Source organism: Rhopilema esculentum, chromosome 18 (genome assembly GCF_057945365.1).
Source record: "Rhopilema esculentum isolate cy_ngs chromosome 18, ASM5794536v1, whole genome shotgun sequence".
NCBI lineage: Eukaryota > Metazoa > Cnidaria > Scyphozoa > Rhizostomeae > Rhizostomatidae > Rhopilema > Rhopilema esculentum.
In genome coordinates this window covers 4,746,691-4,767,781 of record NC_142832.1, presented here as the reverse complement: position 1 = coordinate 4,767,781, position 21,091 = coordinate 4,746,691, and the positions used below count along the sequence as shown (strand labels likewise).

General features: G+C 35.5%; 2 protein-coding genes across 2 annotated transcripts in view; one reads left to right on the top strand and one right to left on the bottom strand.

The window, feature by feature from the left end:
• The window catches only part of LOC135680913 (organic cation transporter protein), a 64,183-nt gene that overhangs the window by 33,106 nt on the left and 9,986 nt on the right, over positions 1–21,091 (bottom strand). The gene's annotated exons all lie outside the window — the stretch shown is intronic.
• On the top strand, positions 1,956–18,876 carry LOC135680916 (isocitrate dehydrogenase [NADP] cytoplasmic). Its single transcript, XM_065195150.2, has 14 exons — positions 1,956–2,111; positions 5,574–5,613; positions 6,826–6,932; positions 7,612–7,698; positions 8,419–8,532; positions 9,009–9,055; positions 10,084–10,230; positions 11,393–11,460; positions 11,778–11,846; positions 12,355–12,506; positions 14,261–14,401; positions 15,279–15,329; positions 16,768–16,879; positions 18,068–18,876. Exons 1-14 carry the CDS (start codon positions 2,096–2,098, stop codon positions 18,159–18,161), a joined length of 1,245 nt encoding a protein of 414 aa, XP_065051222.1. The 5' UTR covers positions 1,956–2,095; the 3' UTR covers positions 18,162–18,876.

Genomic DNA, 21,091 nt, shown 5'->3' with positions numbered 1-21,091 from the left:
TATCAACATAAAAAAGATTAGGAAGCTTTATAAAGTTTTTGTGTTAATTTGCAAAATCAAGTGGTAGAATGTTTTCTTAATTCAACATTATTAAAGTCAAGCGAGTCAGCCCATTCAATCCTTCTCTTCCAAAACCACGCCCAACCCTACTCACTCCCACCCTAACCATGTAGAAAACGGCATACATAATCGTGGGACCCCACGCCACTCCCTTCTCCAAACTCCTCGGACCCATCCCTTCCATAGCGATGTCCTACCCTGTCCATCCCGTTCCTTCAAACTTGATGCTTCTATATACATAACAACGCTGCAATGAGTACCTTGTGTCGATGGGTTCATTTTGTAGAAAAATCAATTTCATATTTTTCTATTTTTGTTAGCAGCCGTGATCCTTGATGAAGAATTATGTAAGGTGCCCACAAGAAAGGGGACATGCCAAATAAAAGCCTCGAAATGTCCTCTTGGGGCTGATGAGCTACTGGTTTCTATACGCCCTCGTGTTACCAGTACCCCAGTCCAAAAATAGCTTTTCGGGGCTTTTTTGAAGCTTGATATGAACTTCATCTTATTCAGCATATCGGATTGTGTACTTGTACCAAACTTCATGCTATTATCATAACATGCACAATTCTACTGCTATGCGTCTGCACTATCAGGAAACTCGAGAAAGCAAGTTGTTTGACTAAACGAAAAGTATCCACAGCCATAGCTTTTTGCTTATAGGTCAGATCACATTGCTTTTTAAAAATCTTCTGTTCAGTTTTGCATGTTCTTTCCGATAGTATCATCAGATTTGAAAAATTCTAAAGTTAAAATTTTGCTGACCGTGCATTTTTCATGCTTCCGGAAACGCAACTTCCGGTCATTTGCCAGAAGGTTCCCAGAGCTTAAAATGATCAGTGGCCTTTACTCTTATGATTTAAACTTTAAAAACTTCGGTTACCCAGTTTGCTAGATTGTTATGCGAAATTCCCTGTCTAATTTCTTTCTTAGGCGTTTCGATTGGTATTTTATGCTGCACTTTTAGGAACATGCATTATTTACAAATCCACACTTTCTACAATTACAGTTCCACAATTTTAATTTACAACTCCACAAAGTGTGTCAGATCCACGCTTATTTTAGGCCCTGATTTTACATGGACTGGCAAGATACTGCACTTTTAACACGAGTACACTCTTTTTTTCATAAGAACAATTTTATAAGAACACGAGCCTCAAAACTGGTCAAGAGTAAAGAACAAATTAAGAACAAGCTGAGGCTGAGCTTCTGCAAAATGCAACTTTGAACAAGGTTTTTTCTAAAAAAATCGAAGATTTTTAGCGATGTGTGGGTGCTTTTTCGGTGAATATTCAAATTTGTCAGCAAATTAAGGCTGTCTCGCTCACTTTGTTGGCAAATGAGGCCTGAACACCTCCTTAGAGCGAAAAAGCTAGCAATAGCACTGCTTACACCCTCTTAATTTGAGAACAAATTAAGAACAATCCAGCCTCAGATTTTCAAAAAAATTAAGAACAGTTAGCCTGAACTTAAATTTACTTGTTCTTGTAAAAAAGAGTGTATTTATCGACAACAAGGCAGCCAAGACGGCGAACGGTCTTGATTGCGAGACAGTGAAAACTAAATTGAATGAAATAGCCAATAGCTTTCGAGCAAGATACGATGTAGATAAAATTTATCCGGAAAAAGGCGTTTACACTGTACCACAAAGCTATCCGAACTAATTTAATCCACTTTCCTAGGTGAACTAATTTTGTTCGGATAGCCGCTCTCTTATTCGTGCGGGTAGCGTGGGTCTTGTGTAAACGGGACGCCTTTCTGAACTAATTTTGATGCGAATAAAATTTATCCGGCACAGTGTAAACGGGGTCTAAATTGCCTCCAAGCCGTTCATTTTGTGGCACCCTTGAAAAAAAGCTGTGAAAACCAGGAGTCGAGCAATGGACTCTGTTTTGGTCACGTGGTATAATGATTACATTTTTGGTAGAGCACTTGTGGAACCCCTTCTTTTTCTTGTTTCTGCAGCCCTGCAACAAGGATACTTGAACCGGAAAGACTTTTGTTTTAGATTGTATCACAGTTAGGTCCTGGAAATATGGAGAAAATAAAAGGTATTTAATAATTGTTCTATAATCCTGTATGTTTTGACTTAGAAGACATGTTTTGCTGCTTTTCGGTCTATCATCCCATTTAGGCCCGCTTGCCTTCTGCTCAAAACTTCCTGTTCGGCAACAAGCCATAACCTCGATAAAGTTTCCTGGCAGTGTTGGACATCATCATCAAACATTTTATGCTCTTTAACTGGGAACAAACAACTATCTATAGCTCTGCACAACCGATATTTAGCGCTGTTGTTAGTTTGTTTCTTTCCCTGTTGACAACAAAATCTAGAATCTTGACTTTGTACCCAGTGAAATATGATAAGAAGCACCGAGTCAGTTTGAAAGTACGAATATGTCTATAACTGAGGAGTTATGGGACATAAACGCTGGTTGAGACTTCTGAAAGCCCTAGCTCCTAGCACTTTTTTAGGGCAAAGTCAAATTTAGGCAAAGTGTTTACAACTACTCTGCAGCGTAGGTGCAAAAGTTCAAGCACAAAATGCAATTGTTGTTCTAAGCCAAGAATGATTTTTATCGTTCCAGCTGTCTAAAGTCTAATTTATAGTCTCAACTTGAGCATAACACATCCCAGCAGACCCCTTTAAGATTGTTCCATTCAGACATGTTGTAGTCAGTTTAAAAGGCTGAAAACTTGTTGTGTTATAACAAATTTTTGTTTTCAAGACTAACAGGGTAACTGTTCTCAGGGCGTACCTACCAGGGGGTATGGAGGGGGGGGGGGGGGGGTGGTACGGTGAATGTTATGGATTGTTGGTAGATGTGTATCTTGACTTTATACACTTACGTTCAAAAAGTATTGGGACGAATTCGATAAACGAATTATGGCGTTGCGTTGGATTTGGTTTTGCAACGGAAACTTTTTCAGATTTAGGCAGTCTTTCTACAAATAATCTAGGCCCAAGTTTCCCCAAAATGAAATAAAAAGTTAACAAAATGCTTCAACTTATGAAGAATAACCAAGAAAACACAGGATTCTTTCGATTTTCCTGATTATAACAGCAAAATATGCAGAAGGGCTGAATGGCCTAACAATGGCAAAGTCACATGACCTTCCAAAAATTTTAGAGCTGTCCAAACAAATACAACTTTTTAATTTCACCTTTGCATAACAAAAAAAATTATTAAAGAAATTATAAAATCAAACTTTTAAGCTTCAAAAAAAGTTTACTTCATCGACGAAAAAGCTACAAATTTATTAAATTATTGCATTTATTCAAGCTACTTTTAAAATTGCATAACATTAAAGGAGAAGCCATTGTACTCATCGTTGATGAGTAATTTTTGCTTTGAGACAGCATTTTCTTCTTATAACGCTGGAAAATTTGTATTTTTCATGACTTCTATAGCCATGTTTTTGCTTATGTTCCAAAAATTAGCTTCCTTTTACACGACAACATAATATCTAGAAAGACCTGTCGTCCCTAGGCGTCGTAAACTTCTTTGGTCTGCAAACCCTTGGTAAATTTTTTTCTGTTCTTGTACGGAAAAACTTTTTACACACCAGAAAAGCTGCACTCATTGAGCAGCCGAAAATTGATGTAATATCGCAAAATCCATTTACTTTATTATAGTAGAAAGCAATTTTTAAGCGCTTCTCTTAACTTAGTTCTTGAGTTTTCAGAGCTTCCATGTTTTCGTCTCGAGACCTATAGAAATTTTATGGTAGATGTATTTTTAATTTTTTGGCGTACATAAAAGGCTTCAAAATATCAACAATGTCTTGTGAAAATTTCATGGAAATAACTGCCGTACTTTTTTAATGAGAAAGATTTTAAAAAAGTCTTTCTGAATTTGTTGCATAAAATGTCTTCGAAGTTTCGAAGGGTGTCCCAATACTTTTTGAACGTAAGTGTATATTGGTGTGTATTGAAAATTGTCCAACCTAAGTCAAAGAAATAATGAGCAACAAGAAGGATGGCTCTATGCCCAAGAAACCAAGAATTTTACAAGTAGGAGTGAAAAATAACAGGAAGTGTGGCTGATGTGATATGTACGGTAGCCCATAACTGCAACACACTAAAATTAAAGTGATTCTCATAGAAACCAAACTGATTCACATTGAAACAAAGCAATTCGTGCAAGAACAAACACAACTCACACAAAAATCAAGCCAGTCACACAGAAAGAAAGCGAGTCACACAAACAAAAACCACTCACACAAAAATAATACTGATTCGCCTAAAAATAAAATTCATTACACATTTTCAATTTCAGGTGCACAAAAAAAACAAATTGCATATATAAAGCAAAATGAGTTGCACAATTAGAAAAGCGGTCACACTTAAATAAAACAAAATATTAATGACAACTGTGATGCACATTTCATTTCAAATGTTTAAAGGCAATGAATACAGGTAAAAGTCGCTTATAGCCACTTGACCCCCAGCTGATTTGACTAATCAAATTTCGCACAGAGAAAAACATGTGAACAGTTTCCACTTTTCTGCAAATCTGCAAAACCCTAGAGTAGTTTCATGCTAGTAGTTTCCAATCCCCTTCAAATGTGCATGCTCTGATTGAGTTATTTTTGGATTTGCTGTAATTATGCATGTCAAATGCCTTTCAGGAGGGTATCCCTTCAGCAATTTATAAAAATTCACAAAATATAACTGTAAAATAAGTTGTACATTGACTAGCAAGAGTTGAATTATGGTTGGTAAATTCACCCATTAACAACCCCCCCCCCCCACCCCACTCCAAATCATCAAGGTACACCCCTGACTGTCCTGTTTGGGTTTTGCTATCTTCTTGTTTCAAATTTGTCACATGAATCAGTCACAATAGCTGTTAATTGAATGGTGCATCATAAGAGTCTTGAAGCAAGTTTAGATAGCTCCATTTTGTCATCAGAGGCTTTGATGCTATCTTTGTCTTCTGTCCCTTACTTCCATACAGTTCAAAAGGAGATAATGAAATCTTTTGCAAGGATTTAAAATTATGCAAAGTTTGCTTAGGCTTTTTTGACATGAGTGTGAATGTCAAAGACAGAGAGGGTTACTTGCCCCCCTTTTTTCAGAAACAGCGAAAGTACTTATTTATAGCATGTTTGAATTGCCTGCTACATCTATGATTCTAAGAGCAATGTTTCCTATGCTACAGATGGAGTGGCTGAGGGGGCTTTACCTCTAGAATGATTCCCAAAGTCTGCTTTCAATAAACTGATTCACCCTGCTTATGATTTTGAAATCCTGAACATTTTTAAACCATCTTCAACCTTTCTATGGGTGGGTAAAATATGGTCTTTGGGATTGGTCTTTAGACTTTTTGGATAGACTTTACACTGTCTTATTGTGCAGTGTTATGGAGGTAGTGACTAAGCTTGAAAATCAGACTTGTGCATTACATTTATTGAAACATTGTCTGGTTTTCTTTATATTATTATTTTCAAGCATGAAATAGATCATTAATAAATTTACTTAGAGAAATATACCAAGTTTTCCTTTCCTTCAGCTGGTCCAGTTGTTGAGATGCAAGGAGATGAAATGACAAGGTATGCAATTTCTGAAGCCCTTTATTCTCTAGCAAATTTGACTGACACACTTACTTAAGTAATCATTTCACAAGAGAGGGTCTTGAATTTCGCAACATCTGATAGGGGTTAGGTTCACTTTAGATTGATTTTCAACCTCAGATGTTGATTTCGTTTTCATTTTGATGAGACAATAAAAAATGCATTGCATCACAATACCAGATCAAAGCAGATGTATTGAAAGTTTTATGAAAACAACAAGGGGTGATTTGGACAAAAAACTTCAAAGTCATTATAAGAAGTCTAGAAGGTGGTTACATTTTGGCATCAACTAAGGGCATTGCACCCTTTCTCTGTTATTTTGGAAACAAGAACTAGCAAAATAAAGGTTAGGAAAAATAAATTAAATGGTTTGAAGGAAAATGCTTTTTTTATAAAATTGATCATAAATGTCATTGCTGAATGATATCAAAGTCATTCTCAGTTTAAGTTTATCCCATTCACCATTTTGAGTTATGCCATCACCCAGAAGTATTTCAAAAGATCTGTCAACAAGTGCAATTCTGTGTTTTTATTTTCTTTTCCTAAATATTTTGAAATTTGCCCTACTGGGTCCATTTGGTTCAGTGAGTCCATTGGCCTGATTTTGATAACAAGCCCATGGATGTGCTGAAGGGGTGGGCTTGTTTCAAAGGTTATTGGTTAGATATCACCCTGGAGGTAAAGTGAGAATCAATATGCACCTAGCTAGTGTGCAAATATGACAGTGGTAGTCTTGGATGTTTTGTTGAAAAATGAATGTTGATAATATTTAACCAAACAAGTTCAAAGAACATATTGAAGAACCAGCTTGTATATAATGGGTGTGGCTATATCATTTTGTGAATACTAGGGGTTAAGAACAGCTATGATGCTTCAGTGGCAGCCATGTTTCATTAAAGATTAAAGATGGTAAACCAAACCGAAGCGGAATTTCAAACCCAAGTATTCCTTTCTGATATAACCAGGGCATATAGGAATAGAGTTTATAGTGGTGCAACACCCCCTTGTCCTTCACGAGTTGGCCAGTAGTATGTTTTGGATGATCGTTTGACCCTGTCTTTTACGTCCCTGACAACAACTGGAATATTTTTTGTACAATAATTTTTTTAGATCTATTTCTTTCTACAAATGTATTTCGCCAACTCGGCAATGCATAAGTTTCTCTGAACCCCATTTGTTTTGTTTCTTCAGGATTATTTGGGACATGATAAAAGAGAAGCTAATTTTTCCGTATTGTGACATTGATATCAAATTCTTTGACCTTGGCGTAGAGAACAGAGATAAGACAGATGACCAAGGTTTGTTTTGATCATAATTAAATGTATCACATGCTTTATTTTTCATGTCTTCGTATATTGAAAGATTTATGATACAAATTTGTTTTTTAAAGAAACCAGCCTTTAAAGCGTAATATTTAACTCGTTCTTATTTGCTCTAACAAAGTTTTAACACATTTATGGTCATCAAAAACATATTTGACAATTCTGCTTCTGATTTTGGTCTAAAAAGTCGTAATTAAATGTTTTATGTTGTCACTGGCAAAACAAATTTTCTGTTTTCCATGATATCAGGCACAGCAGAGCGTTGAAAAAAGTGAGGGGGTCTAAAATAGCAGGGGGGTCTAAAAAAGTGGGGGGGGGGTGTCTCAATAAGTGGGGGGGGCTAAAACCATTCAAAAATATGATTTACTGGTAGTTTATTACTCAATATTTGGCATTTTTGCAAAAAGTGGGTGGGCTAAAGCCCCCCCCCCCCTGCCCCGCAGTGCCTGAAGATTCCTCTGAGGACGCTTTACAGGGATAAGGAAGCGTTGTCCCTTTATGTTCCAGTTAAATCTATTGCTGGTATTTTATGCATGATTGTTTAACTGCCCCCCCCCTACTTTCATATTCATCTTCAATTGTGTATTGTGTAGCATCTTCAATTGTGTATTGTTTCAAATGTTTCAAGCTTTACAATTTCATTTTTCTTTACCAGTAACCATTGATGCTGCAGAAGCCATCAAGAAATACAATGTTGGTATCAAATGTGCCACTATCACACCGGACGAGAAAAGAGTCACAGGTGATCTATCTTCTGCTTGCAAAGTTTCTCTGTGTTCATAGTACTAATGTTTGCAGGAAGAAATCTAAACATTTCCTCTCTCAAGCTGCTTGATTCTGACATGATATTTTGAATCATTCCAATAGTTTTTGCTGGCTGGTTATTTCAGTTAACACCAATAAGCTAGTTATTGCTTGTGCTTTTCTAAACATCAGATTGATGCAGTTCAGTGGCAGATTTAAGAAAGGGGGCAACTAGGGGCAGTTGCCCCTCCCTCGACGAGTTGAAGCAAGTCTGGCGCCCCTTTTTTGAAAATTGTGCGCCCCTTTTGAAGAATGAGAATCAGATGAAAAAGTTTCTGAGACCGATAGGTTAATTTGCTTCAAGGATTACCTCAAAGCATTATGCTCAAAGTTATGTTGTTTATTCTGAAAATGGATCTGAAATGTTGACTACAGCGCACTCTTGTCATCAATTTTTTAAAATTTTCCAGTGCCCCCACCACCAACTGCCCCTCCTTCAAGTGTGCTCTGGATCCGCCCCTAATGCAGTTTACTGGCTTTCTTCTTTGTGCATCAATTTAGTTTGGCGAAGTTGATTAAAATGAGTACACAAATCTGGATTAGAGTGGGTGGGATTCTTACGTTTTTTCTTCTGAAGTGGCACTGGATTCATTTGAAAGCCAATGCTTATGTTGCTGGTAAAATATAACCAAAATTCATTTCTTCATGCTACTTTTAGAATTTAATTTGAAGAAGATGTGGAAATCTCCAAATGGAACCATCAGAAACATTTTAGGAGGGACTGTTTTTAGAGAGGCCATTATATGTCAAAATATTCCAAAGCTTGTTCCAGGTATAGATAGTTTATTCAAATTTATTTAGTAGCTGGTGAAACAGCTTGATTTTAAAGGTTGACTTTATTTACTGACAGTCAAAGATAACTGTGACGTTTTAGAGCCTGGATCAGTAAACTGAAAATGCCTTTGTTCTTTCCTATGGTACTAGTTGTTGTTGAATTCCTCAAAATTAATTGATGATTGCACGAGATGTTCATCTTTTTTTTATTAAGCGTGTCTATGAAATTTATTACTCATAGCCGTGAATATAATTATTTTGTCACATTGTTGAAAATGTCTGAACATAAGCATTTCGTGTTACAAAATAAGTGAATGCTCCCTTGATCATATCGATTTGTTACTTTTTTCTTGCATCTTAGAATTGATAGATATAAGATTTGTACTCAGGATTTGAGTGGTCTGTGCAACTTTTACTTAATGAATCACTCGTTTGCTGTTTCTTAAAAGTTCATGTCATGTTTCTTTTATGTAGGATGGACAAAGCCAATCATAGTTGGACGCCATGCTTTCGCAGACCAGGTGATTTTCATTTAATCTTATTCAATGCATTTTCTCAAAAACCATCACCCTTTAGTAAAATCAGTTAAACCATATGGTTAAAATTTACTGGATAAAACGATAGGGCAACTTATAGCAGTGGCGGAGACCTGGGGGCGTTTGACCCTAATATTTAAGAAAACAATCGTCTTTTGTTCTAAAACAATGAGGAAATGTGACGCCTCGTATCAAAACAATAGGCTTGCCCCCCCCCAATATTTGACCAAATGCCCGCCCCTGATTTATAGATACATTGCCTGAAGTGCGATGCAAAGTTACATGTATCTACTCAAACTAAATCATAATAAATCAGTTTTTCAGTCAAGAATATTCCACACAGGGCAACCTAGCTCTCCTGGATGCAATGTGAAGTCTGTTTAAATTTAAATACTCTGTATTTTATTTTTATGCAAACCCATTTTAAGTTTAAAATTGTGAGCCTTTGTGGAAACTGTTTTGGCAGTAGTTGAAATACTCAGGTACACAAACAAATTACAAAAGTACAAATTAATTTTATGAGGAGATTAGAATACTGGCAGTTATGCAAGCTGATATGGACCACACATCGTCAAACAAGAATGTGAAATAAGGTTCTGGTTTCTTGGGATCAAAAATAATTATTATTATTATCCCACACATTAAAATTTTTATATAATGCTGCATTACATATCCATTACATTTTCTACTTAGTTTCGTCTTCATACTTCTTGAACTGTAAAAGTTTTGCTCGCTCAAGTTTCATGCCTAATGAAGTCCCTAAATAGAATCGTTAGTATTTACTTACGGTTTTCTTGTTTGACAGTGTTACGCATAAAATTCGGGGTCACAATTTATAATCTTCTTTTTCTACAAGTTGGTCACAACTTAAAATCGTCTTGTTCTACAAGTTGGGGGATCTCATCTCTTTGTATAAGACTCTTGCATTATCTATGATTCTCAGATATTTATAAACCAATATTTTATATAATATTTTATTTAACATGTTAAAAGTAAAACATTTTTCTTGACAGTACAAAGCAACGGACTTTGTAGTACCAGGTGCAGGGACACTTGAGATAAAATTCACACCCTCTGATTCAAGCCAGGAGACGTTGTCCTATAAAGTTTATGATTTCATGGGTGGTGGAGTTGCTATGGGAATGTACAATACTGATGAAGTAAGGAGCTTTTACAGCATTTGCTGTATTTCAATGCATTTGGTTTCATTTTGTTTAAACGATATTTTAGTAGCAGAGACTGAATTTCACCATCTTCAACAGAGTATTATCTAAGGAAATGGGATTATTCAATTCAAAATATTTTCCTCAAATTATTCATCTAAATAGCTCTGCTATTTTTAATCCTTTTTGATATGATGTTTTCTGCAACAATGAATTCACATTTACTGCCTATTAAATTATTATTTTGTCTATGTTAAAATTCTTTAGACCTCCAATTCGCACTACCTTCAAGTTTTCAAAAGAACTCTTTATTCCTTAAGCATGACAGCCATTTTTATGCAGAGTCATTCTAGAACTGCTAGATGGAACAACATCCGGGCTCTGCCAATACTCCGCTACTTTATATCACTCTTTTAGTTGTTGACACAATCTTGGTTTTTTAGTAAATGTTGCCTGATGGCTGAATCTCATGTCTTATCCCCCCTAAGATAGTGGGCTTTTTGCAACCCCCTTAGAGGTTTTTAAGGAACCTATGCCTAGCTTTAGGTATTGAGCCTATGATTCGTTGGTTGTGGAGTGGTAAAATTCACCGTAGAATAACATCTATCAAGAAAGCTTTTTTTATATATGTTATATTCAAACTTTGGAATGCTCTACCCCCTTCCTGTTTCGAATCTTACAACCTGTCTGTATTCAAAACAGAAATATATAAGCACGATCTTTCCTCTCTCTCTCTTCCTTATCCCTCCTTCCTTTCCTTTATTAGGGCTTGCTAGGGCTATAGGCACTTAAGCCTTTCCCAAACATTACCAACTAAAAAAAAAAGGAGGCTAAGATGCTTTAGTGAAATATGCTACAGATTGTCTTACAGAATCCACGATCACATCAAAGGGTGGCTCATGAGCTCATAATTATTTAAATTGTTATCTCTTGAACCGTTTGGGCTGTTGTCGGGACAAAGTAATGACTGGATTATGGTAAAAAGCAGAGTTTTTATCAACCGAAGTAGTTAGCCACTTAACCTTGTGTATGTTGACTAAATTTAAGCCCTTAAGCAGGTTAATTTTTCGAATTATTCAAATTGAAGAGTAAATTTTTAGAATTTAGCTATATGTATATATATGCTATTTCATTCATAACCTTGTAATATTTTTTCTAGTCTATTAGAAATTTCGCACACAGCTCGTTTCAATGTGCTTTGGAGAAAGGTTACCCACTTTATTTAAGGTAAGCTTGAAAGCAATTCTATGCTCTATTTTACTTTGCTCTATTTTATCTTTGAGTTCCGAAAGCTTTACAGGATAAGTCTCATAGTTCCTTAGCTTACTTTTCCACGTGATTTTACTGGTTTGTAGAAAATTCTGCAATATTAGAATCAAAGCACCAAAAATGATGCTTGCCATTCAAATGTTTGTATATGTAAAGATTATACCCTTGGGTGAGAAAGGTTTGTACCAACTTGAAAGAAAATGCAATTTCTGAGAATGATCTTTATAAGCTTATGCAATCTCAAAATTTCATTTCACACTTTGTTTCTCCCACAGCACGAAAAATACTATATTAAAGAAGTATGATGGAAGATTTAAAGATCTATTCCAAGAGATTTATGAAGCGTAAGTTTCCTCAAAGATCCTCTCTATTGTTGTGTGATGCATAGCGATTTCTGTTTACTTTTGTGAAATCATTGTTAGAAAGAAATGATAGCATTTTTGAAAAAAATATTGCATGCAGTTAACAGAATAAGGCAAATATGAAAAATATAAATTCTTTGATGTAAAATATTTTCATAATTTAAGAACTGTGGTGGCTATTGTCTTAACTATGGACTTATAAGTAACTTAATTCAATTCAATTTATTTTAATTCAATTCAATTTTATTCGTATACTAAAGAAGAAGAAAAATACTACATTAATACCGTAATATAGACGACCCAAGAAGTATGTACTTGGGATTTTACCAAAGGTATAGTTAAAATCGCAACGGTAATTACAATGATAGAAGCAAGGCTGGTTAGATATTTTTTAAGTTGGAACAAGATAATATAGCATGTCGATAACGTTTCGTTTTGAAGACAGTTTGACTCACTTTCTGATTTGATTTTGCATTCTTCTTCTTTGTAGTACGTACAAGTCTCAGTTTGAAGCAAAAGAGATCTGGTATGAACATCGTTTGATCGATGACATGGTTGCTTATGCTTTAAAGACTGAAGGTGGATTTGTCTGGGCTTGCAAAAACTACGATGGTGATGTACAGAGTGACTCAATAGCCCAAGGTATTTCATTTTTCATCTCAGTAAATTGTGGATTTGCTGGTATAATGGTAATAATGCATTATTTATACAGGGTGATGCAGTCAGCTCCAAAGCATTAGCAGCTATCATAAGAAAAACTTTTCGTTTATAAGGTAATATAATATAAGGGGAGGTAATATTTTTCAGCCTTCATTGTTGTCATTAAAGCTCAGGCTCTATCCCCTGTGGGTACTCGCATTGTACTGTACACAAAGGAGGTGCATGTGTGCTTGTATGCAACACCATTATAATGCAGTAACTAATCCGGGACCTCGAATTAGCCCCCTGAGGGGTTATTTATTTTTTATATATTTTTTATATATCCAGGATTTACGGTATCATATTGATTTTTTGCGGACTGATAATTTGTAGTACCCGAAATATTTCAAAGAGACACTGAACCAACAATTTGAGTGAATTTTAAATGGCAACTATTCAAAATTAGGACAAGACAACATTTCAGCAGTTGGTCGATCCAATCTACAGTAGGTATGGCCCTTAAGGGCCAAACTTTTAGCAAGGAAACGCTGACGATATTCGTTCAGGAAATGGGTTTTTAAGCTCCATCTGGTTTTTACTGCAAAACCTAATTATATTAAACCCTTATTTAATATATATGTCGAAGAGAAATCAATTTTCGATTGTCTGCTAATCGTATTAATATTAAATCTGTATTCGAATGTTTTTTTAGAGAAATTCCTAATATAAATAGGTATTTTTGTTATGAATCTCGACTGTAGCTTTGTCTAAAATTTTGTAAACATTTGATTTAACATCCAATAATGATTAGAAAATTGTTATAAAGTTTGAGAATGATCCTTCTCTCTCGACAAAATAAGCACATGTAGACTGCATTTGCACTTTGCAGCTGTCAAAATATTTATGCTGCTGTTCATTCGATAAATTAAAAGACAAAAGGTCCTTGATTAGCATTTCTACCAATAGTTGTTTCTCCACAGGAACTTCTTACTTAAAATCATAAGTTAGAGTCTGCCTATATTTTTTCTCCGTGTTTAAAGCCTTTTTGGTCCATTTCGAGCTAATATTTAGTTTAACAAGAAGCGTCATTTTAAATCAACTCTTGAGTGGTCAAAGCATTAAAAATGTGTACTCTTACTAAACACTGTTTTACCTGTAACGTTGCTCCACTACCGACTTAAAGATATCCTTTATCTTTGACTCTTAGTGCTTAATTTTACCGATGATGACATTTAAGAATTAAATAATATGTCTGAGTCAAGCAAGTCCACTAACCTTTTTAAAGCTCCAAAAGATCTACAAATACACATCAATAGGACATACTTGCTCAGTTTCGCTGTTTATCGAGCATCGCGACCGTATGCCTTCAGTACTCAGCTCATTGCTGTAAATGTGTCTTTGAGGGTTGTACCATACAGAGTTTCTGATATCGTCATGAATCCATTAATTTGGGCTGTTATCAAGAGTTTCATAGTTGAAGTTTCATAATTCTGATAAAACTTCTGAGAATGACCCCTAAGTTTAATTCAACCATTTATGATTTATATTTTGGTATTAGGCATTAGGATCCTATATGGACTGTTTGCTGTTGTGATGTGGTAGGTGGATTGCCTGTCACTACATTGGGCTGACACCAGCAAGGGAAAGCCCTACTCCGACCAAAGATTGATTTCGAGCTTAGAAAGGTCTAATTTACGAACGAAAAAATGTTTAAGGTTGTTTTTCTTTCTTTAAATTATGAGTTTTCTTTTCTCTAGGCTATGGCTCACTTGGAATGATGACGAGTGTTCTGAGGTGCCCGGATGGGAAAACAATTGAAGCCGAGGCTGCACATGGTACAGTAACGAGGCACTACAGAGTCCACCAGAAAGGTGGAGAAACGTCAACCAATCCTATTGGTAAGATGTCATTGTAAATGTGATTCGGTATTTATAACGTTATCTTCAAGGTCCGGTAAAAAGAATTACGCAACCATTCCTACGCCCTTTTTCCTTTAAGGCGTTTGTCTCTAATGAGCCTCTTTTCTTGTAAAAATTTCTGTAAAAAGGTCCGGTAAAAAGAAGGGGCTTTGAACACCAAATAAGTGAGCCTTGCGTTGGTATTTTTGCCAGGATAAAGACACTTCTACATGCTTCTTCTAAAAAATGCTAACAGTAATGGCAGAATATCAGAAACGTCCCGACTGAAGCGAAGACATTTTTCTAAGAGACCTGCTTCCCATTACGTCATGCCAGCTCTGTGTGAATTCTCCTTTTGCAAATAGAATGACTAGGATTACTGTTTTGTTCAAAAAAGTTCCACAACGATAGCAGAAATTTTTACAAGAAAAGAGGCTTATTACAGATAAACGCCTTAAAAGAAAAAGGTCGTAGGAATGGTTGCGTGACACAAATTTGCGGCCATTCAGGGCTGATATACACAATGTGATATAGCAATTAAAAGCATCTTTAGCACAGAATTTGAACACAGAAAGTCTGCTGTGTAACTCGGACTTCAAAAAAGGGGTGTATAAAGGAAGGGGGCCAACGTATAGCTATTCAGTTTATAGCTATCAGGTTCGCAGTTGCAGATTTATAATATCACTGCTTTGAACTGTATCAAATTATTTGGGAGTTTCTTATACTACACTATACTGAACTTTTACCCATTGTCAATTATACTGAACTTTTAGCTGCTTTATTGTCAAACCTTAGATGATGTTTTGTAAAATTTTGGCATTCAAAAGTTTGCCATTCTTCTGCATGATGATAGGCCAAATTTCTTCCGATATTTCAGCCTCCATATTTGCTTGGACGCAAGGGTTAGCTCACAGAGGAACACTTGATGGTAAGAGAAAAACAATACAACCTCGTGGAACCTTCTAAGCATAAATTATGACTAGCTGTAAAGATTTTATAATGCCTATAGTGAAGTTAGGTAGTCGTAAATGACCTGGCAATATCTCTAGGTTTTTTATATATCCAGATAAAATATTACAATACAATTCTATCATAATTCCTAATTACTCTACGATACTACAGGTACGATACAATGGGGAGCAAAGGACAATGACAACCCAATTGCCATTACATGCAACTAGACTAACAACAACGAACATTACACGTATACATGAATAAGAGTTGATTTAACAAAAGAAAGAAAAAATGAAAATATAGAAAATTACAGGTACAAGTTGATACGTTAGTAATAACAAGTATAGTAATAACTGAAAGTAACAAATAACAAATATCTCTAAGTTTTGGATACCCTAGCAATATGGCTGTTTATAGGAAAGTGGGAGAATGGCTTTGAAAAAAAGCAAACATTTGAGTAAACTAAAGATTTTCGTCTGACACTCTTCAGAGTTTAGAAGGTCAGAAAATAGATCAAAAACTCTACGCCAGGAAATCAATATACCCCGGTGAATCGCTGTCTTTTCTAATGTGGTTTAACATTTAACGGTGTGATGACGCCAATACCCAGATATGGATCGAAATAGGCCAATCAGAAATGGGAGCAAATGACTTTTGAGGTCCCCCAATCAGTGCCGCTTGCCTATTGAGATTGTTACCAATGGAGCCCTAAGGTGAAAACGAACTCTTTTTGTCTACACAATAGCGGTTTTTCGTGCTTATGTAGAAAGGGGGAGAATATAAATAAATATGTTTACTTGTTAATGGCCGTTTTGGTTCATGGCTTATTGTGAAAATGTAATATTTTTTATATCAAATTTCACAAGTTTGAGGTATGGCTTTTATAGATTATATGCATAGATCAGCAGAAAACAGTAGAATATCGATAAAATATGTTTATTAGTTAGACAATTTTTGATTCATGAAAAGTAGAAATGTAACTTTCCTTGTTTAAATGGATGATAATTCAAATGTATCAGAATTAACGTTTCTAACGTAGCCAAGTAAGACAGGTTTAATGTTAATTTAGATGTATTTTCCTTATAGTTTATTTTGTCAGAGTTTTACACTGATCACAGTTTTCTATGCTACACTGCACTGTAGCTGCACTGTTTTCTATGCTACACCGATCACAGTTTTCTATGCTACACTGACACAAATGATCGTCACAGCTCTCTATGCTACACTGACACTGCACTAAACGATTGTCACAGCTGCCTATGCTACACTGACACTGCACTAAACGATCGATTTCTTGCTCCCAGAGTTGTACATAATGTTTTCAAAGTTTGAAAGATTAAGGATTCTCAAAACCTGTCTTTTATAATTTTTTGTTACTTGTAGCACCAGTAATATTTACCCTATTCTTAAAGGCAACCAAAAGCTGGTCGACTTCGCCAATAAGCTAGAGAAAGTTTGTATTGATACGATACAGTCTGGCCATATGACAAAGGACCTTGCAGCCTGCATTAAAGGATTGGCAAAGTAAGTTTTAACGTTCTCTGATCTCTATTTAAGATGATTTTGTACGCTGGGGCTTCTTAAAAGCAAGTAAAACTGTATTTGTGATAAAGATGGGCTCAAATACATGTCTTTAAACTTCGATCTAAGTGAAAAACGTCAAATGAAACTCTTACCAAGATTCTTGCTTCTTAGGAAGCTGTGAGAATGATTTGAAAGAGCTCGTAGAAGTAACTAAGCAGTTTGATAGACTACTACCGAGTTCAGGTTAAGTGAGGTCATGTCCTTTTGCGATGTTCCCATGAAGGAGCTAAGTAAATTGCACTTCTTCTACACCGTGGAAATTCAAGTATCAATTTTAATTTGATGCGATGAGCATTTAGGAAGCTGAAGCACCCCGTGCTACTTTTGTGAAACGCAGGCCAGGCTGTAATGATAAAAGGAATATTCTGTAACACAACCAAAGTCTGTCCTTGAGTTATTTTACAAATTCAACGAGGCAGCTTTTCTGGCAAGCCAGAAAGCTTGTGTTTCTGAGAGAAGATAAAAGAAGATTTGGCCTCAACCTCAATTAAGGCCTTCTGTGTTTTTACAAATATTGGCTCTCTTTGTGGTTTTTCAGGCATGGGTCTATTTTTGAATTTTGTAATTCAAGGTCATATTTGTTCGGTATCTTCAAAAGAAGAAGTGTTGGTTTGACATCTCATTGCGTCTGAAATGGCCATCAACAATTTAATTCTCCTTATTGATGTGCTATGTACTATGTTTATCGAACTTTTAATTACTACTGGAAAATTCTGCAACAGAGTGCATATCAATATTCCAAATATGAAGATTTTCAGTTCTGTCCCTGGTACATATCTCTGGTTTTTTACTTTTGGTCTTAACTAACAGGGCGGAGGGCTGGAGGACCGAGTTGACTGAAAACAGCAAAACGATCTTTGAAATTTCTATTTCCAGTAAAGAGGAATCTTTCCCAGCCGATACCTCAGCTGAGTTCTAAACATGTTAATTCTCCAGAAAAATAGTTGTTCTTGAAACAAGTTGTTCTTGAAAGATTCAAAGCCCACACTCTTTATGTAATGCGACATTGTCAAATTCTTCACGTTCAGTGCCACATTCAGTGCCACGTTCTTCTAGATGCAATTGCCCTAACCAAATGTTATGCCTTTATCCATTCGTAAGTTTGAAAAGTATGACTTTTTATTTTAGCGTTAAAAGAGAAGATTATTTGTCAACAGTGGAATTCCTGGATAAACTTGCAGAGAATCTTGCAAAACAAGTTAAGCAAATCAACAAACTATGAAATAAGTTCCATTTTTAAGGTTATGAATATATATGCGTAAAAGACGGTTTTGTGTACTCTAGGTTATTAGTTTTAATTTACGATATTATGATACAGTAAAACCCCGCAAACAAGAACATAGGAAAATAAGAACCTACAGACTGATTTTGTGGAAAATAACACCCAAAGATAAGAACCAAAAACAGACTGATTTCTTTCCATGTTCTTATGAGATTGTACATCATATTAAATAAATCGTGAAATTCTCAAAGTCAGAAAGTATAGTTTTCAAGTCGTCATTGTGGCTTGATGAATTGATATTCAGAGCCATGTTATTTTATTTTCATTTGTTCATATTGTGATTGAAATTGGTTTCTCCCCAACAAAATACCATATCCTCTACAATTTGAAATTCAGTCAGGCCATTCTCAAATCTAGTTACTTTTATCTTGTGCATCATAGTTGTTAGTGTCCTTGCGATAACAGCCACACCCTGAAAATGTCATGAGTACCACATTTATAAGAACCTAGTCAGTCTGTTCTTTAGAAAAGTAGGTTCTTGTTTGCGGGGTTTTACTGTATTGCCTTTTTAAATCTTGTCAGACATTTATTTCCCAAGCTTTTTGTTACAAGAATATTTAATCAAAATCTAAAGTTAACTATTTAATGGCGATTTTAATTTTTAATATGGGAGTTAAACTGATTTAGTGTGATGATAACTACGCATCGAAATCGATTGTCTGAGAATTTCTCTTTGACTTTTTCCTCTTCTGTAGAGATTCCAATACCCCTTTGTGAAGATCCAGTGAAGTTTTGGAGACCAGTTAGGAATGGGTCATTTTACCGGTATTTTCCTTACAAAAATGAAATTACTGGTAAGCATTTATTCTTAAATGAAAACGTATAGAGAATGAAGAAGTATAGACTCATAACAAAATTTATGATGAAACTATTTATAAAAATGTTTAAAACTAACTGATTAATCTGTCAATTGAATTCGAATAATTTTTTAGTCTTTATAATTCTTTTTTTAAATTATTTACGCCTTAGAATTTTTGATATTTTTTGCAACATGGAAAATTTTGATCTCAATTATTCTCATAACAAACAACAAACTCCGAACATAATAGTCTAGGTCTAGGTCTCGGTAACGTGTTTTCGAGAAAATGGATCGCCATGGAGAAGATGAAAGACAAAACAAACCAAGCTTCTCGATATTGAACAAATTGTGGAGAGATTTCGAAGATTATGATTATTGTTACTGTTATGTTCTAATTTTTAATATTTTAATGCATTAATATATAAGCTTTTAATGTCTACTGGTAGTGACTGTAATCTAAATTTTTCAATACGAAATCGCTCAATTGTGGTTTTATCACTACACAAAATTTGAGTTTATCATTGCACAATTACGACTTATCACTGCACAAATTGGTTAGCATTGCACGTTAAAATAAAACCTTGGTTTATGGAACACCTTACAAACAAATTGAAAGTTTATTCTCGTTCTACGAGTCATGTTTATTAGAATATATTTTCCGCGGCTTATTTGCGATGAAATACGAAACTGTGCTATACAGTTCTCACAACAATTATGAACTGTTAGATTTAAACCTTTCTGTGCATTCAGAGACCTTCATTGAACTTTCGTCCTATATGTCAAATATTTATAAGCTCTTTATTGAGTATTTTGCCATTTAGATTTTGCGGAGAAATTCGAGCTTCATTAATGAAGCCAAGGCAATGGGAAGGAATTATCTTTCATCAAAAAATACCTTCCCTAGTAGGCGAAACATTTGGGGTGAGAAATTGGAGTACTTGCGTTTTATCAATGTAGATTTTCAACTCTATCGCGTAATCCAAAACAAAATTCTTTTGCGATTATTTTCAGGTCAAGGAGTGAAGTAACGTATATTGACTGGACTATTAGCACAAGTGCCCCAACTTATTTGGCAATCCTTAATATTTAAATTCAGCAAAAATACTGTCTGTAGTTCGTCCTCATGTAACGTCGATTTATATTTGCTGTTACGGCCAGAAACTGAAATCAAGACCGGGAATATGCTTTTCAGCGGTGTTACAAAGCCTCTACTAAATTGCGTTAGCAACCAATGTTTATGGCTGGTCATCATAAATCACGGTTATTTAATGTACTCTTTTTTTGCTGATTATACCAGGAAATCTGGTGACTGGAAAAAGGCTGGCATTTTCGATGTCCTTTTAAAGCAAACTCACCTTTCTTAAACGCTGTTTGCTTCTCATTTTTTACAGTGGTGGCGCCAGAGGGGGGGCAGGGGGGGCTACAGCCCCCCCGTCGGAGGAGGCTAGCCCCTCCGTCGGAAGATAAATTATGCTTGAATTTTTTTTGTCGGAGCGAATTTTTTAAGTTTTGGCGGAAATAGAAATTTCTAAAAGGACTGTTATCAGAATTCAGGAAGCTCATCCCAAAACAACTCATCGACACATCAATTTCATGGTAAATAATAATCTGTTATAAGAAGTTTGAATTGGTTGTTTAGATGTTCAGTACCAGGTGTTTTCCGCATGCTGTTAAATTTGATCTTATGTTATGGATAGTGCAGTTCGTCCAAATCTTGCTTGCTATAACCAACCTACAACATCGGAATATTTTTGTGCGATAGCGATATGGCAACAAATGTTACCCGTTTCAGTGTTAGATGTAGTATATGTAATGACGTATTTAACAATGATTACGCTGCCCGCCACACGAAGTCCAAGCACAAAGATTTGGCTGCAATGGGAAGGACTGCTCCTACGACGGCAATAGTTGAAACGGACTCGCAGCAGAGAAAAATAAAAACATTTTTTCAATCAAAAGGCGGTACTTTTCCAAAGAAACGAAAGGTTAATGATTTTGAAACTGAAAGAACAACAGAAGTTTTAAGCTTATCTAGAGGCAGCTTTCAAAAAAAATTTCCAGGGACGCCGGA